The 19270-nt window shown below is 39.4% G+C and overlaps 1 protein-coding gene across 1 annotated transcript in view; it reads right to left on the reverse strand.

Annotated features, from left to right (window-relative positions):
- Positions 1-11643: 11643 nt before the first annotated feature.
- Positions 11644-19270, reverse strand: part of LOC111269919 (centrosomal protein of 104 kDa) — an 83650-nt gene continuing 76023 nt past the window's right edge. The window contains exons 22-26 of the mRNA XM_022849844.2: positions 19011-19087; positions 17970-18042; positions 17526-17604; positions 16890-16979; positions 11644-16163 (exon numbers count right to left, since the gene is read on the reverse strand). Of these exons, the coding sequence (XP_022705579.1) occupies positions 16154-16163; positions 16890-16979; positions 17526-17604; positions 17970-18042; positions 19011-19087 (329 nt within the window). The 3' untranslated portion in view covers positions 11644-16153. The remainder of the gene's footprint in view (positions 16164-16889; positions 16980-17525; positions 17605-17969; positions 18043-19010; positions 19088-19270) is intronic.

The following is a 19270-nucleotide window of genomic DNA, read 5'->3' on the forward strand; positions in this document are numbered from 1 at the left end:
AAAATCAGACGCTGGCCGCTTTCTATTTCTAGTGAAATTGTATAAGCAGAAGGCGTGAATTGTAAGCGTCCGAACGCTGGGGCCTATATTAGAATCGCTCAGCCGTGTTAGATATTGATCTGAACTATAGTAGAAAGCTAAAACCGAATACTCGGTCTCAGACAATAAAGCTATTAAAAGCAATTTTCAGAGCAGTTTCATAGCGCTGGAGTCGTTGCATACGCTTGATCGCTAACATCGATAGCAAAACCTGATTAATTGATTGAGCTGATATTCGTGCCGTGGTTTTGGTCAGTCGTTTGTTTTGTTGCTTGTACAGTTAGTTAACCCAGAAATAGCTGAGCCCCGAAAGCTTTTCGAGTTAGCCCTATGTCTTACTGAAGCGGTGCCGTAAATTATTCGAACGTACCTCTGACGTAGAACTAGGCTCTAACGGGTCGCTACATAAGAAAATGCGGTCCTCGTGTAGTTTTGCCAGATAGTGTCTAAACGTTCAGGCAGTGGCGTGTTTACAAGCGGCATTAAAAAAACTGTCATATTTGTGCTGCCTGAATGCGCATGCCTCTGCGACATGAAAAAATCATAAGATACGATTGATGCAACAAAACTAAAAGCTTTAAATCGGGCTTTACATTGCTGGTCAGTGTAGATCAGTGCGGCCTTACCTGCAGTTGTTCATTCTTCCGATGTATCGAATGCCGCGAAAAGCCACCCCGTACCTTGCTATATCTCCAGTTGACAGTTACATAATTAACTAGTTTTGTATGAACTCCTGTTTCGGTCCCAGTCGAAAGGACAGCGTGTTTAGTGATCCTTTGGACAATGTACTTGCTGAATATGATTATTTTATATCGCAATCCTTCCATTACGCAGATGTTTCTTTAAGTTAATATGTAGTGTCTTTCGTCGGCTTCGTTTTACTTTATAGCCACGCCTGTTTTCGTCAAAAAGTCCTTAAAATAGGGCCAGATGAGTGTCGCGTCCGCAACAAAGTTTTACGTCATATAGATTTTCATTCCAATAGCTTACTACTTACTCCGGCCTCCACGCTTACACTTGGAATAGCTAAAAGTGCAGAAACACCGCTTGGGGTTATGGCGAAAACAAAATGGGAAATCTGGCCTGATTTTAGCTAGGAAAAGCGCGTATATTACTGGCATTAAATGACAATGGTTGCTTAGCAACGCGTTATTATCTTTTTCCTGATACAACATAATGGTTGCACTGGTAGGCGATGGCTTACCGATTTTGTTTAGCTCAATCAGCCAAGTCACCATTCGAGATACAGCTGTCCTCGAGCCGTTAGCTGAACTATTAGGAAGGGGACTTATGCTGACATTATTTTTCTATTATTGCGTCTGCCGCTGAAACGTCACTAGAACTATAATACTGCACGTGCAGCACGCACGTGCAGTACGCATTCAGCGAAGGCAAAAAGCGCAGCTTTAGCGATTTTCTGTTGGTTAGGGGAAGCTGTTCATCAAAATACTATAGTTATATCTATCAGATGCACGTAATATAAACGATATAAACAATAGCAACAGTTTAACACGGTAAAACGTACAAATTCGTATGGTGTTCCGCTCTTGCCAAGCTTCTTTTCGATTGTCTACAGTAATGTCTTGTAATCAGTAACGGTTCAAGGATAAACAAAAGATTAGCAGCAAAAATACATCAAATGTTATTTCGCTTTCTGGTAGTGACACTATCGTTCATAAAGACCTCGAGTAAATATTTGAAGAAAACGGTCATGATCTTCTCAGGTGTTCGTTGTAAATCACTTACTATTGTAGCTCTGCGTTAGAGAACACCGTGGAATATGCATGCTCTGGGATACACATAGAGCTAAAAATAGCACTTAATAGTTCAAAAGTCTAAGTTATCCACCCGTAGAATATTTTCTAGTTTTTATCATTAGAAGCTTATTATCATTTTTAGCTTAATAAGCTTATAAATAACTTTCTGTTAAAGCTGATACGGACCTAAGGCACCGTGAAGGTTTATGACAGCCCAATAATTCCTATTAAAAAGCGAACCTATTCCCATTATTTAAACAACTAAACCAGTATGCCCCAATTGTCTAGGTACTAGCTAGCTTTCATCAGAGGTCTTTATGTTATGGTATTAATACGGGTGAACTCATGCATCAGAATAACTGCTGCAAGGCTTATAATTTATACCGAGTAAATACTGCTATGCTAACAAATACAGTTAAGTATATCGACGATCTAACTATATAAATAAATTAAAAATTAAGTTTTCGTTATACCCATTAACAAATATCACTATCGACGTATAAAGCGAATTGTTAATTTCAAATAATGGAGTAAAACTCACTGAAAAAATCAACATTTCTGTCATTGTAAAAGTTGCGTGTTCTTTCCATACCCGATACGTTTGTGATTTGTACAAAGTCGAACTTATCGATTTTTACATAGACAGGATAATCTGATAACCAAAGAAGGCATTCAGATCATTGCTTTTTAACTATTTCATTTGGTTAATTATAAAAGCGTTCAGTTAATTAGTTTGTACAACTTGGTAACATTTTGGGTTGGAGGAAAAATGGTTGTATTTGATTGTTAACTAATTGAGCTTCTTAGGCCATACAGGCCGGCCGGACAGGTGTATCTAGAGCATAGCCTGCATGCACCTGCTTCGCCGTAGGTCTTTGAGAAAAAGGCCGATAAGATTAGCAGGATAAGTTAAATCACGTTTAGAGAAACTCGTAGAGGCAAATACTCGAATTCTGTACACCGATCATTTAAAGAATTTTAGCTCTGTTCTAAATAGATACCCACTATGTTCGCAGGACCATCGACATAAACAATTCAATGAAATGAATATATTCAGAGCACGAGCCTATCAATCAGTACGGTTCTAGGTGAGCAGTACAAGATTGTGAATAGTTTCGTTCTGTCCTCACGTATTATCAGATATTCTGGATCATGGTGTAAGAGGTGCAGTCGGGAACTTTCTTCACGAGGCGTATTTTTTCGCTACTTTTCTCCCCTGCCTAATGGCATTATACATACGCCGGCACGATCGTCTCTTCACTTTTGCTGTCAAGCTGTCTTCGGAACATACATAGGGGTTACTCACGCTGGAGATCTGCGGACAAATGATAAGATAACGTTAAGTAGGGAGATCCAGCTACAAGTCTGTAACTGGACCTGCAGGGCTCACTAACAGATGTACTAACAGGCGAACTCAGGAGAATATACGCATACGTCAACAGCTGTTCGCGTATGAGTGTACGTATTCTGCTGCTTGTGTGAAGGTTTGACTATACGAGGTGGCGTAGAAAGCAACGCAGAGGCGAGATTGGACACAAAACAAAAAGCCGTCGACAGAAGTCCTCGACTTTTACTTATAGATTTAAAGGAAGATTTGAAGATAAGACCTGGCGCAGTTTTTCCCGTGAAGTATACAGAATAGCAGCAATCGACTTGTTTTCATTCGGGATCAATAAAAGCGGAGCCTTAAATACGGCGAACGGTACGACGAAGGGGTGGTTTCCTGACGATAAATGGGTCTCTTGCAGAACGGGTGTAATAGCGAGACAGCGTAGACAAACGACAACGAAGGAAACCGATCAAAAAGCATCTTGCCTCTAAAAGAATTGCGGCGTTGCATTTATTTTCTACTGGCTGGACATTGTCATTCGAATGGGTTCAGTCTAGTCAGAAAAGCATAAGGGAGTAAACGGGCTTTGGTTTTCTTATCGGAAACAGGGCGGCATGGATTGATCGTATCTGATAAAAGTAAAAATAAGCCTTTTCTATTTAAGCAATCATTGAAAGTTAGTTATAGCTAAGAAGAAGTGTATAAAGGCAATTTTAGCTATGTGCTGGTCTCTTAATTTACTTGGGATTCGTTTTTAAGTCAAGCAGTTTATATATACTCCGTCGAAGTAACCTTCTCCACTTCGTTTAAACCGGTTACCGCCTTTAAAGAGAGGACAATTAGTGTATTACTCTTTACTGGTATTGTTTGTCCCTACCTACAGCGATATAATAAAATATAATAAATTAATCCAATCCGCTTAGTTTTTGCTTCTGATTTTGGAATTGGCCTAAATTGAGCGCCAAAGCGCCTGGCTCGTATACGTTTACTGTTCATCAAGATCACAGTGTTGCCCCACGTTTTTGGGAGCACAATAGAACACAATTGTTCTGCTTTAAAGTGACAAAATATGGAGATTATTTCAATAAAATTCAAACTGATACAATATATGACTTCGCGCGTGGAATTTGCTATTCATCAGTAGTTTTTTCTACATACCTTAGACTTGTTCTACATATATTCTGACTAAATGTTATATTAAGACGTGTCGCACGCTTCACATTATTTCTCATTTACTTCTGTGGAAGTAAACGTTTACATAGGTACATCGAGTAGAAATAGATCGTGAGCCGCTTGTCTAACGATAGACGGCTTGATGCATGCATAATGAACGACATAATTTTCTTTTTCCGTGCAATGCTGCCTGGGAGCTTAGCGCACTTAACGCGTACGAACGTCCGTACCGACTGAGAAGTCTCGTAAAGAACCTTGAGAGCACTCGATGAATGCGCCGCCATCTTCGATTGCCTAAGGACGAAGGCAAATACACGCAATCCTTTGACTCCCTCCGCAATACATTGGTTGTCCTTATATCAGTAACAACTTCCGCAGAAATAATCAACAGCCTGGCGAAAATGGATCTTTCAAATATTTTAGCAGGTAGGTATATTATCCATTATAACTGGGACTAGGCGTAGATAGTGTCACTGCGAAGAAATTGTCTTTATTCAATTACGTATACGGCGCAATACATGCCGGCTCAAATCCGCCACGTTTAGCTTTCGATGACACTAACCTTCGAGCCCCAATGTGTCACGTATAAGACGAATAGACAAAGAATTTCATCGAAAATGAAGATTTGGGGGGCGTATAATTGCAGTTCCCCATTTATATATAACTCTATTGTTTCATGTTGAACTTGTGTACGCACCTGAAAAATTCATAACAGAGTAAATTATGGATAATGACATTTCAAATAACATATCTATTCATAGATCTTCACGTGTGAAGTCCTTACGTATAACTTCGGACGGCTTGCTCCCAGCACAGAACGAAGTGCGCTGCCACATTCGAACACAAAGCACGACATGTCCCTAAGTTTAGTGAGAAAATATGTCATCCACCGCGCTAAGGCAACAATAAAGGCCCATTTATTAATCTGCTAATAAACGACGTTATTTATATTGCCACAGCCCATCGAACACATTAACTATAAGCAATCGATCCAATCTGCAGTTTATTTCGATCTCAAATTGGCATGGCAAAATCATTTTATTAGCTGTTATAAATATGATCGGATGTGGGAGAAAACCTTACACAGTTTGAGTAAAAAGATTAATGTGACATATATATACTTTTGTAGGCTCGAATCAGGCCATCCACAAATAAACATAAAGATAAAACAGCGGAACATAAAACGAGCATTAGAAAATCCCTTACCTGGACCTGTTCGATTCTAGTCTAGAGATCTAAAACACTGGAAATAAGAACAAAAACTAACTTCCACTTACATCAAAGGGCAGAACGCTACAGTCACCCAAACATGTGTAAGAAACGATTTCTTAAAGATTCTCCACTGCAAAACTTCAACGTTTTCTTATAGCTCTACAAACGCTAAGCTATTTGAGAAGTGCTATGCAAAATATGACGACGTCCTTGAAGATAAATATGAGGAGGGCTCAACCGATGGGGGCAAACTTGTCTCACGACACAAAAATTGGACGAAGAATATTTCATATGTTCTTGGTGCTGCATTCACACATTTTGTTATTATGCCGACAACTTATCTAGTAACGTTCAGGTACACGGTATGATATTTAAAGGTTTTCACCGTAATCATAACGAAGGGTCTCAAGAAAAGGCTCAAGACCCGTAACGTACGAAGTGATTTAACAAATACATGTGTAAAAACAAGTCGTTGGTACCGATTGCCAGTAATCTGTACGACGATCGATGAACGCAGACATGTAGAATGAAAATGTATAGTCACTTGGCTTGCTGAGATCGGGGGGGGGGGGGGGTATAACAATATGAGATAGGCAGTTCAAAAATCCAAAAAAAGATGTGCATTACCTTTGCAACAATACGTGTTTGTGGTAGACAATTCGTGCAATTAAATAGCACATCCTTATCCGCCATACGCCTATTAACGTAAACTTAGCGTGAACAGGACGAACGATCCCAATATCTAAAAATCATAAAGGGTAAACGTATATGCTAAACACCATGGAAGGAAAATGATGAATGTTAATCATCTTAAAAAATCTGGTCACACACGATACTAGAAAACACGAACTAGAAAATTAACTCATAGTACAAAATTGTCTGAAGTCCAATAGATCTAACAAACTACCAAGAAAGCTGGTTTCGAATCAGCAACTTTCGACTCAGAAGATACTGATACAATTGACTTGATCCTAAGCCTAGAATAGTAGGCACTAGGTTATCGATAAAAGTTTATAGGCCCGTTCGTATACAGAGTGAGAAAGTCGTATAAAGATAAGATCTGAGATTACCCTAATAAATAACAAAACAAGCCATAAACTAAACGTAATCGTAAACATTCATCGCGTGCAGCCAAGAAATAAGCTACTCGGTCTGAAATACTTCATCACGGTAACGTTACGTTGCTGGACACGCTATGCCACTTCTAAATAATTATTTAAATTAAAGAAATAAACAAAATATTGCATAAGGGACCCAGGCGAAACAGTAAAGCTGGAAGTTCAAGATAAGTCGACCCTTAAAAAGGTAGGACTAAGACGACGACAAACTCAATTAAAAATAGTCAGAAGTTTTTTTCCATTAGCCTTCGGCAACTTAGAGAAACACCGGTTTACCTTGATCAGTTAACCTGAATATTCATAAAAGCACAACCACTCTCTGGTCGTCATTAAAACCGATCATGTGAAGCATCCGTTTATCATGAAGTAACATAATTATATAAAATATGCAACTCTATGCAGCCATGATGCAGAAAAGAATACGAAAAATTGGGTTATGCGCTAGCTTTTTACGGGTCTCAGCCCTAAGATACCTTAAAAGACCGAGACCGAGTATACTTTATTGTCCCTAGCAGCTGAATATTTTCCGCAACAGAGTCACTGAAGCTTACCAACAGACTGATGCCGATGAGGAGATGAATGTTAATAGTAAATGCAAAATAAAACTGAATAAAGTAAATACAGAATAAAAGATAATAGTAAATGCATCCAAAATCTATATGAACGAACTTGAATGGTACGGATAGAAGTTGTCTAATTAACTTTTTTAAAACAATAAACAGACACACTTCAAGACAGATCAGATAAAGTCATAGTGACGGGCTCAACAATCAAAAAATATAATTACAGAGTTAAAGGGCTCGTAAAATGTATTAACAATTTCTGATCTAAAGGAGACTTGAAGTATTTCAAAATCTTCGAACCTATTTTGACCACCATTCTTCGAGGAGGAAACCCGTATCTCCAAGAAATTGAGGCTATCGTATAGGTATCTTTCGCTATAAATATCTCAAATTTAGATACTTAGTGTCTATTAATAAACTAAAAGAATATCATGAATCCATCAATACACTCCTTCTAAAGAATGTTGAATTTAAACAGTTGAGTGTTCATCAGTCAAAAATAGTCAAAATATATTCAGAGTTAGATCTGCGCTCATACATAGCCCTGTTTCTGGGCCCTGGCTCAATGCACAACTTCGATGTCAAAGCTATGCATAATAAATCCCCAAAGTGTCGATATTCAGTGAGGGCCGCAATGCTTCATTTCCGTTACTAAACCGAAAAGACATCTTCGAATGGTTGTTTTTTTTTAAACAGTAAGTACAACTAATTCTGTCTATTGTTATGTAATTGTAAGAGAAAAAAATCCGATGTCGAAAGTCATCGCCAGGTAAGGTTCAATAATCTTTTTAATAATTTGGGTCTTTAATTTTAGTTCATCGTGCAGAATAGCATCACATTGCCTAGTCGTAATATATTCGAAATTCGTTCTCACCGGAACACAGAAATGACCGCCCGTTGCTTGGGTGGGGTTGTTTATAGTAAAAAGGTCCAGCCTTTACTCAAAAGCAATATATACATATATATACACCACCCTGCCATGTTTTACATGATCATAGTGAGGTTGCAACATGTATGATATTACAGTATGAAAATTTTTTTGATCTATTTCTGCTTATGCGTTAGATTGTGCTACCGTTGCTGCCTGCTTTCGGATGCCGCTCATCCGTTAAACGACAAAAGCATCTCGCAGACAAAGGAACAGCCATTCAGCCGTCTGCCTGAGCCTACAATTTAGAGGGCAATTCTGCTGCTCCTTTCACTGACAGTGGCCTGGTCGCCCGTGTCCTCGTCAACCGCCTTGTCATTCTAGTTTTTCAAACTGCCCATTTTTTTTGCCTGTTCCTTTTGATCATGGCCCCCTTCAAAAACGTTGCTCAATCCGCATTTGTGGACCTTCCTGGCCAGTACATTCCAGGTAGCTCGTTACCTTATCCCTAAGAATTTGTCACAATGCCCTTTTTCTTATGTTGACTTTTCATTTCTGCAGAAATTTACCCTATTATCTCAGGCTTTTCAAGGTCAGTATACAACAAACGCAGGCAATACGCAACACCGAATCAAACCGGCTAAGATACCCATTGCCCACATTTATGTTTTTTCAGTTTTCAAGACGCCGTCTCGTACGTAAAATGCTTGCGCGATTCGCAAAGTTGGATGGCTCTAAGGATGGCAGCAGCTGGCGCGATACGCAACATTAGAAAATTCCCTGTTGTTTTCCACACGAGCGGCTGTTCGAAGCCAACATTAATTTCGTATGACTGATTGTCCATGCTAGTTTCGTCAATTGTTGTTGATGCTGCTATCCTTTTCCGATGCAGCATCTAACTGGGCAGTTGAAACTTCTTACGTTATAATTGGCAATGACGTGGACGACGGTCAACAACTTTATCGGATTACAGAACTACAGAAAAACAGGCCAACAACCGATCGCTTATCGCAAGCAACGACGTCCGGTTTACACTAATTGAATTGTACTTTTACTAATACTATACGAGTGTGTCCTTGAAAACAATTGTATATATAGCACGGTATATAATATACATAACATACGCACGATATGTTTCACCTCCTGGTGTGTCTCCTATTTTATTTTCGCTTTATTCATTACTTATCATCTAGCAAGTTACTGTATGGTATTAAATTATATACAATATATACAGATTACGGCCAGAAGCAGTCACGTTCGGTGTTATGTTCTCTTCCCCGAGCTTGCTTAACCTGCACTTCTAATTCTTCGGTTTGACCCGAGGGCTATCTGAAAGTAGCGTACATATTTCATGGCAAACACATCAGTCGACTACCAAGAAAAACAAAAAGAAGACTATTGAGAACTAGTCTCGAGTCTAAGCAATGGATGTGCGGCCCAACCCATTGATCGATGAGTGAACAGATGAATCAGGTTGAGCTGGCTACCATCGCCGCATCTAATTGAGTCAGGAAGAGAACCGTATATGTTCCCCCAGCACAAGGGATCAATTACAGCAATATATGCCTATGTATTCTTATCGCGTCTTCGGCCATTGTTCCGCATTCGTTGGTTCTATTCTGCGTCCGCTATCGGGTAGTACAGAAACAGATCAACTCGAAAGACTATATATTGATACATCTAGTTAATTATAGATTTGCCGTGAAAAAGTGTTCTGCAGTCTGTAATATTTCACTCCCACTAGTACTGATGGTGTACAACACATTAAAATAAAATGGAACGAACATAAATAAAAGGAGCTCATAAAATAAATACCTATATATACTCGAATTGGGGTGTACACCCCACATGTGAGTAGTTTGGAAGGCGGAATCGGAGGGATAAATGCGGACCTACTAAACTGTAATAGTCATTTTGATACAAATGAGATAGATCAAATCTTCACTTCATTATCGGCCTCTTGTACTGTTCAACGAAAAGAAAAAAGAAAACATCTCGAACGGGATATATCTAAAAAGCTAGCGTACACACTAAATGTTACCTGTAAAAGAGAATAAAAGCACTAAAGAATTAATGAAAAATTCTCTCAGATGAACTTCCCGCGTAACTTTTAAGTTACACGCAGGAGATTTCTGCCTGATTTCGAGCCTAAGAGCTTAGCGGAGATACGTCACCCACAGGCTACCAGCTTAACTAGGCTGATCGTCGAAGATATCGGTATATTTGTGCAGAATTGCTTGCGCTAATGAATACCTGAACACAATCGATCTTCTAGGAATAAAAAGGCATGCGGAAGGTTCATAGGAGGATTAAACAGCGAACGCTAAAGTAAAATTTACTGATTGACAAGAATAATTGGGCATCTCAATTGAATAGAGTTTGTATAATATACAGAAGGCAAATGAGATTTTCGTCACAACAGCTAGAAAATATCCCTTCGGTCAAAACTCGAGGAGGAGCCAACAGCTTATAAAGAGAGCTGAATCTATGTTCAAAAGGGGCATGCTTATGTTTAACAAGCTACAGTGTTTACTGCCTTCACTAAAGATTGTCGGCCACGGTGTCAACTGAATAGACAATTAATAATGGAATCGTTAAACAAAGACGCTCCAATTAGCACCAATATAGATTCGGAACGGATAAGTATAGGGAAAATTAAAAGATAACGGTCAGGGAGTTTTCTGGGTCGGCTAGAGAGAAAAAGATGAGTATTATTTCTTAGATTAAACAAAAAGCGTTAACAGAAGGCAGATTCTTATTTTAATATAGCTTTCAACTCAGCCAGCACTTGCTCCTGGTTTTCTTGACAATTTCATCAATAGTTTCGTTCAATTCTGGAAATGATACACGAAAATAAAGGAAAATACAGTGAAAAAAAAAACGAGCCGTTACCTTCGCATGCAGCATGTAACCAGTATGCAGCATGTAACCAGTATGCAGCAATGTATCGAAGGTAGTGAAACAGTGTTCTATTTCTACTGACGCTTACAAAACATGTTTGAGCTATCTATTGTCACATGCACTCTCGAAGCATTTGTCAATATTGTTGATTACGTATAACGATAAGTTAGCGAGCCGGCCGACACAAAGCGATATGTTTATTAGCCATTTAACGAGTACAAAACCCACGCCATCCTATCGTGATCGTACCTTAATCAGCAACTTTCAAATTCAGCAAAAAATTATGAAATGAATGCAAGGATATCAAGTAGCGGCCGAAAAATGGCAAAAGCTAAAACCATTTCCCAAAGGCAGGTCATCACCAATCATCAGTGCAATGAATAATCGACCTGGGTCGGACTGCCATCGTACGATAGGCGGTTGCGGCTAAGAGTCGACCCAGGCGTCTTCGTCCAGGTAACTATGGGACTATCTCAGTTCTAATAATGACCTCATGACGTTTTCAACTATCCTTAATGGGCAGATTTTTATAGGTAACATCACTTAGAGGCCTCGATGAGGTCAAACCAAATTTTAAATCCAACTCGACTCGCGAAACACCAGAGGTACACATTAGTTATCCTGCACACACACACACACACCTAAAATCAAGCGAAGACAAACAAATGACGCAAATACCAAATAGCAGCAGAATAGTTATTTATTTTACCTCTACTTACTAATAATACATGTATAATTATATAAATAGTAGTAATTTCTTCATATTATTTTTTACTTATATTATTATTAATAGTTCAGTGTAGTCGTTCAGTGAGAGTCGTCCTAATCTTCGTCACCGCTAGATGTCGCCTGTTCTACGTGCAAGTAGATCAGCGGTATTAGGACAAACGTTGCTGATCGTGCTGTATTTTCGAGTGTCGAAGATTAATAACGAAAGCAGCGGATTGTCTTGACAGTGAAACCCACGGCAGTGTGAGATCTTTTTTAATTCACAATTCACCCACTTGATTGGCGACGGCGCTAGGGTGCACCTTGCCTGTAGATATTGTACAGCTGAAACTGGGTATAGCAATTATATGGTTACCTTAGGCTTATACACACTATCTAGGAGTGAGTGCAATGCATTACGTTTCGTCTGAGCGTGCAGGCTCTGAGCAGACTTAGGGATCAGTACAGGCCATATCCCGGTTGGCTATGTTGTATAGTGTAGCCTAACAACGCGTTCAATTCGACGTTTCAGTAAGCTCTCGATGGATAAATGGTACCTTTATGTTACGATAAACTAGTACGGATTACGTAAGGACGATGTCCACCTATAGCAAAAGTTCGTTACTAGACGCTTTCTTTAAATGGCCTTATTTTTGCAGCGTCCACGAAAATAGAAAAAATCCAAAGTCGCAGGCCTACGTAACAGGAAATAGTAATCACACTGAAAGCATCAGTAGACAACAGTATCATAATAGAAAATTTCGAAATCCAATAGCGAATAGATAAAATTGACAATGGCTTAATTTCGCGAACGGGAAAACCTATGACTATATTAGAGGCGTGAAACTTAACCCTTATCACGTTTTAGGGCTAAGAAATCTAAAATCAAATTATACATATCATAGTGTAAAAAAAATATTAGACAACGCGTAGTATATAAGTGATTTCTGGGTCCTTTTTTTTTTCGCTTGTTGCGTACGCCTTGAAGGCAGAAATACTGTGTGATGAGTTGAAAAGACTGATTCCATCTTCGTCGACAACTATTATAGGATAAGTGAGAACTGGAACTTCACTTTTAGCAAAAATGCAAAGAGTAAAACAAAATGATCCCAGTGTCCTGCACCATTAAACAAACTGTTCAGTAAGTAATTTTTCGCTTATTTCATGCTATGACAATGTGTCCTAGAATTGTGCCATGCTGATCGAGACTCGTCTCTTCATCGACAATCGGGTTGTCTACAGGTTGTTGAAGAATATCATTTAGTGCTTAGTCCAGACATAAGAATCGAAATATACATATTTTCTGCTTGTTTCGTTTAACCTATTCCCTATCAGACGTAGGCGGATTGATTGGAATCTCCTGAGCCAGGCGGCGGGGGCAGTGGTTTCTGACAAGAAGTTGTCCAAAGCAGCTAGGGTAGGTTTTTTTTGTTTATTTTCTAGTGCTCCAGTTAGTATGCAGTTGCTTATATCATGTGGTAACGCTTGCATGTATGTACGGTATATGTGTAGATATATTTTTAATACCGGTGATGGTAGTTTTCATGCGGCCTATACTCGGAAGTTTGTAGACCTTGAAAAAGTAGTGGTCCTGAATCGCTGTAAAGCATGTATTTTTAGGTTTTTCTCACAAAACATAAATCATAATCAATTGAAAGGTTGGTTTCTCTCGATTTTCCTATTCTCAGTCACGTATGGACGTTATTGGTACTATTAGAACTAACTCGCCATAGTGACTATGTACATTGGTAATGTATAAAAAAGACCGTTTCGTGGAAACTGTACATCCGAAGACGAATAGATTGCTTTTTGCTGCGATCGTGCATGCCCTTACTTGTTTCACACCGCATCAGGGTGCATAATTGAATTGCAGTGGCTACTCTAACACTTAGCTATGAATACAATTTAGATATAGAACCCATAAAATATACGATCATTCATTTACTTTACGTAGGCATACTTTTTTTCCACGAACGTACTCGTTAAGTATAATAAAATCCGCACCTCACTGTTGATCAGGACAAGAATGCTCGAAGCATCAGGCCTCGACAAAGGAAAATTAGACTGAAACCAGCAGCGTATTTTTAATTAATGCCTACTATTGTTGCTTGATTGGGCAATTCGTCCTTGTGCCGTCACGAAACTACGAATGTCGAAATACAATACGCTCGCTAATTGTTGATCCGTATTAGACCCACCGATTCGGGTCTCGTGTGTGCAGACCGAACGTTAATGTGTTAGGTACAAGATAATCGGTTACAGCACACCGTGCCTTTTTCGCTATAATGATCATTATTATTGTTGTTGGGTTTTTTTTTTTTTTTAGTGTATCAGTGTAATTGTTTGTGCTGTACACAGTAGCCACTTTATTCACAGAGGTAATCGCATATGTAACTATATATATATACAGATAACTACTCTCCTGTACAGGGTAGTAATAATATAATACATGAAAAAGTGGATGGAAGTGAGTCAGTACCTTTGTAATTGAATATTGTATCAATAATGGCGATTAGGGTGTATGTTTATCTAATCAGTTTAGTTGTCCGTCGTGAGTAAGTGTGCCGATGTGCATGATCCTCATACTCTGTCACGTGGTCTCATTAGATTGACACGTCTACCTATCTAATGGCGATGTATAAATACGAAGAAGATAGTACTTGTGCAATCACTACCTACATGTTTATTTATCAATTGCTGCCGATATTGAGAAGTGGTATAGTCATTGGCCCATTACGGCACAATATATTATATCATAAGAACATGTGCGTACTTCCGCCCGTCAAATAACACCTATTTACTCATTAATAATAGTTTTGGAAAGAAACAATAGAAGGAGGCAGAACAATCGCAGCAGCAGCACCGCTCGTCCATCACTGCAACAACGGACCGATGTTCACACATTTTCAACGCTTAGCCAAACATCTGTTTTGACTTGTTATAAGCTCCTTTGGAAGGATGCATAGAACAATCTAGGAGAATCCAGCGAAAAAAAGGCTAAGTTCTGTGGGGAGAAGATCAATCCGTCGGCGTGGCTGGTATCAAGCGTCTCGGCCCAGAACTCGAAAAGGAAAATATAACCTAGCGCCACTCGACATCATCGCCGATAAAACCAGCAATATCTATGCAGTTATCGTAGAGTCTTGTCATCAGCCTGTACTAGAGTGGTCAAATATTATACCAATCTAAATTGTATTATCATCAATAGGAAGACTAAAACGAAAGCGGCAGATAGATGACAATAACAGTGATTATCATAGCATTACGTGTGTGTGAGCATAACGGCTGCTGTTTCAATTTTTGCCAACGTTAATGGTAATCGATAAGGTCGACTAGGTCATACGCTCGTGTCTTTCACTGCGCTTACGATACAGACGTTCGAGGAAAACGAGACTCTCGCCTACATGTATACGTATGGACTCCAGCGGTGTCTCAATGGCTAATGCAAGTATTCGCAGTGTCGACGCCTGCCTTATTCCGAAGGCCAGGGTGAAGTCGTAAAGTTTACACCGACCCGGGTTCGATTACGACACCTTTGCAAGCTAACCGTTCACTTTCATTTGCTAGTAAATGAACTGCTAGATATGAGGATTTGTCTAGCGAGCGATAATACCACTGAGGACTACCTTATACAGAATTAGGCACGTTGAACGTCTCGATTTAGTTAGCTATCCTAATTTACAATAATTATTTTAATTACGGAAACAACGAATTACGAAATCGATTATTAAATTACAGTTGAGCATAAGCACTGGCTGGAGCCTTTTTTTTTTCGGTCTTCTAGCGAAGCTTTAAGGTCCTAAGAACCCGATAAAACCTGTTTAGCGTTCAGCAGTCACAAGCCGTCGTCGGTATCCGATTATGAAAATGTGTGTTTGCTTTTGACAGCATCGACCTCGGCACAAGAATTATTGTTATATGTACAGCAGTAATAAAAAAAAAAAAAAAAAAAGCCGTGTTTTTCAAACAATAACGCTGGTTATTTTTTTATCGAACGTGGTTAGCATTGGTTAGTTATGTATATTCTAATTTAGAGGAGCTTCAAACTTGAGATCTTTCCAATTGTATTGTACCTAAAGTACCTATGAGATTTCGTATTAACATTTAGCCGCACGTTAGGAAACACCTATATTCTTTACATATTGTGTATGGTAAGCAAACGATGAGTTCAATGAGAAAATTGGTTCCACCTGGTAGAAGTACAACCGTCAAGTTGTTCTTGACTCATGCCAATTGACAAGATTAAGCTGACTAGAAAAGCTTCGAATCCTTTCGTTGCATGATAACGTTCACAGCGTGGTCCCCATGCAGGAAGCATCAACATGAGCCTGGCACGTATTCTTCCGTAACAATCATAATTTTAGGAATAACTATATTACTATAATCATTGTTGCTATTATGGATTCGAGTGCGAACGAGGCTGTTTCTTGCTATGCGCGTACTGGGTATGGTGTATCCCATCGAATATTTCGAAGTTACACAAGTTACGTCGACCTGCATTGCGTAGATCGAGATAATGACGAAACAAAAATAACGTAATTAGCTGACCTATAATTTCATTGTATATCTCTACATATATCTACAGGGTAAGTTGGTTTTTTTGATCATATGTCTGATTGAATGGCTAATATCGATTCAATGAATAACAAAAATATCCGACTACGTAACCTGACCAATATAAACCATCAGCACTACTCTATTTATGACACGCGGCGTCAAAGTGTTCAGAGATGTGATTGGACCCCTGTATCTCGTGCCGTATGAACTTGAACTTATGCCCCTGAACCCACAAGAGCCACAGTTATTCCTCCGATTCGGCGCTTGTAAGACATTCCAATTCACTCCCTATTTAGACCCGCCAACTTTCCCTTGAAGTACACAATAGTTGTGGGCATGGATAAAGGTGCCCGGGGCTATCGAATTGGGCTGCCAGTATAGATACCATAAATTGACTGAGAGTAAGCATCAGTTGCGCGCCTGTGCTCCCATCAGAGGCGTATACTCCATGTGATTTTCACGTGTTCGTCGAAGTCTGCCAACAACATTTGCATACGAATGTTTTGCAAGACGCTTAGACGGCCCGTTGACCTTTGGGAATTGTTGTAGACCTTTTGCCAATCTCCCTTTCTAGCCTCCCAGTTTGTCAGCATCTATCTGTATATCCCTATGACAAGCTACGCTGCTAGCCTGGAACGGGCTCTGTTATCCGTCGGTACTTACGAGACGGACTTGTTGGATTCGCCTTTGAGGGAGTTTGCACTTCGCTGGTTCGGTGGCTCGCTCTTGCTCCGATGCTGCAAGGCGTATTGTCTGGAATAACAACGAACACAATTAGCATGCTCCAATAGCAGCAGTACGGATCACCAAACGGGTACCTTTACCACGATAAGTCGTTACGTTTGTTGGGTTACTGCTGCTGTCGATGCTATTAGTTAGCTGGCTGGGCTTGCTGTAAAAGTTGCATCTATTCCAGGGTTGAAGAAAACTCAGTTGATCTCAGCTATAAAAAAGTTCAGTTGATAAAAAAAGATAGGTACTTTACGTCGATCTTAGCTCCTTCGGTGGTTAAGAATATATATATGTATATATATATTTCCGAATCCTTGTTATGCTTTTGACAACGTGCCTCAAAAATACCCAACGTAACTATTCGAAAAAACCGTACAACACTAAATGTGCGTATTTGTTAGATGTGGCCACAGTAAAAACAAAACGCGAAGTTTGCTCGGCCGTTCAGGTCCACTGGTTCTAGGACAAAGTAAATTTTTTATTTATTCTTCCCACAATAAACGTGTATTTCCTCGATTTTTCCCGAAATGCCCATAGGCCATTTTGCAGCTAAATCCTCCATGATACCTGTATTCTGGTGGAAGTGCTCCGAGGATTTTCAGGCGTCCGGCCATGCCGTCACCTGGTTCGTCATCAAAGATAGACCCTGCAACGGACATTACAGCAGTTCTGGGTGATAGTCAGACAGTAGGTCAGTGTCGTTGCTAGGTTCCAAGACAAGCGCTGGAAACGTTCGCATAAAGGATTTACCAGATCGTTGAAAGAACTAAACTCTACGTTACGGAAATGTACGTATGCATTATCTGTGACACCAGCTCTCGAAAGGCCTTAGACTTTGCAGCTAAGGATGGTTTTCTTGATCGCAAAAACATGTTACGATGTTGTCCAATTTTGTGGGTGTGCACACCTTTAGTAGATTATTTTCTGACTGTTTTAAAATCGTAGCTGCAATTATGAGGAGTTTTTGGGAAAAAAAAACAGTTTATTTCAATTCTCAGTTTGATGACCAACCTGAACGCCAGCGGAATAGCTTATGACGACGTCGAGGATTGAACGGGCAGCCCATTTCGCTCATCAGATGAACCTGCAGAAAAACCGAAATAGAAAGAACAGCGAAAGAAAAATATGGAAAACCATTATGTCTTAGACAACGAGTGAGGACATTGTAGCAAAGCAAAGAAACGAAAAAATGAAACACATTTACACAATAAATACAACCAGGTTCAGTCAACTCATGAGATACAAGACACCACGGTCGGATCCAAGAGAGGAATTGAGCAGGACCGAGAAGCAGGACAAAAACGATTCAGAAGGCCATAGGAGTAGGATCACTCTTCAGTGACCTTCATGATCCCAATTTGGCAATAGCCAAAAAAAGGCGAGCGGGTAATACGTTTTTGTAATACGATTATATTTTCACTGAGCTGTTATATTGGATAAATTTATTAGGTAGTGAACTGGATTAGACACAGTCCGCTCATCGGGGTCGTTACGATGACCAAATGTATCAAGTTCTACCGTAGAGCCTGGTGAAGAAGGCCACTTACTACTGAATACACACAATACATTGACGCTGATGTTCTTGACAAAGAGATATACGAACTCCTACATTCAAATTTATAAAAATTAACTATGCTCCCGTGTTTACTTGATATTTGTATGCTCAAACACGTTTATTATCGAACGTTTGGTACATTTTTATGAGTTCATTAGGCGTCAGCACTCTCAATTATAGTCTCGGCATGTGTATACCTTCTCGTATTGATCGATCCCAGACTATACAACTGGGTAAAAGTGAATGTGTTGAAAACAAATGCAATTATTAATTGTTTTACACTATAGTTCTATAAATATTAAGAACAATAGGTAATGATAATTTATATCGCTTATTCGAACCGGCCAGTATTATATTTTATAAATCAGGTTCGAAACATTTCGTAGTTTAAGAAGCCCGCCAAAATCAAATTGGATTACTAGAATCACCCGTATAAATTGATGTCTACGGTAGATAAGTGTATGAGATAGGTATTATTTATTAGAAACCAAGCTTACCTTCCAAGCTTCTTCGCCCGGTGGGAAGTTCTGATGGCATAGCGGACAGTGATTTGCCTGGTTCGGTGGCTTTGCCGCTAAGCAGACGAAACGTATCTCTACTGTTATTATACGATACAAAACACTGAATCGTGTCGTTGGATCTGTTGCGTAACGGTTAGATAGGACGTACAAGGAATATGTCTTGAATGAAATCCCGCCTATAGTCGATCCATTATTTCGGCTCCCATATTCATATCAGAGCTACGGAGCAAATGTTG

The sequence above is a fragment of the Varroa jacobsoni genome, unplaced genomic scaffold, assembly GCF_002532875.2.
Source record: "Varroa jacobsoni isolate VJ856 unplaced genomic scaffold, vjacob_1.0 scaffold_1424, whole genome shotgun sequence".
Classification (NCBI taxonomy): domain Eukaryota; kingdom Metazoa; phylum Arthropoda; class Arachnida; order Mesostigmata; family Varroidae; genus Varroa; species Varroa jacobsoni.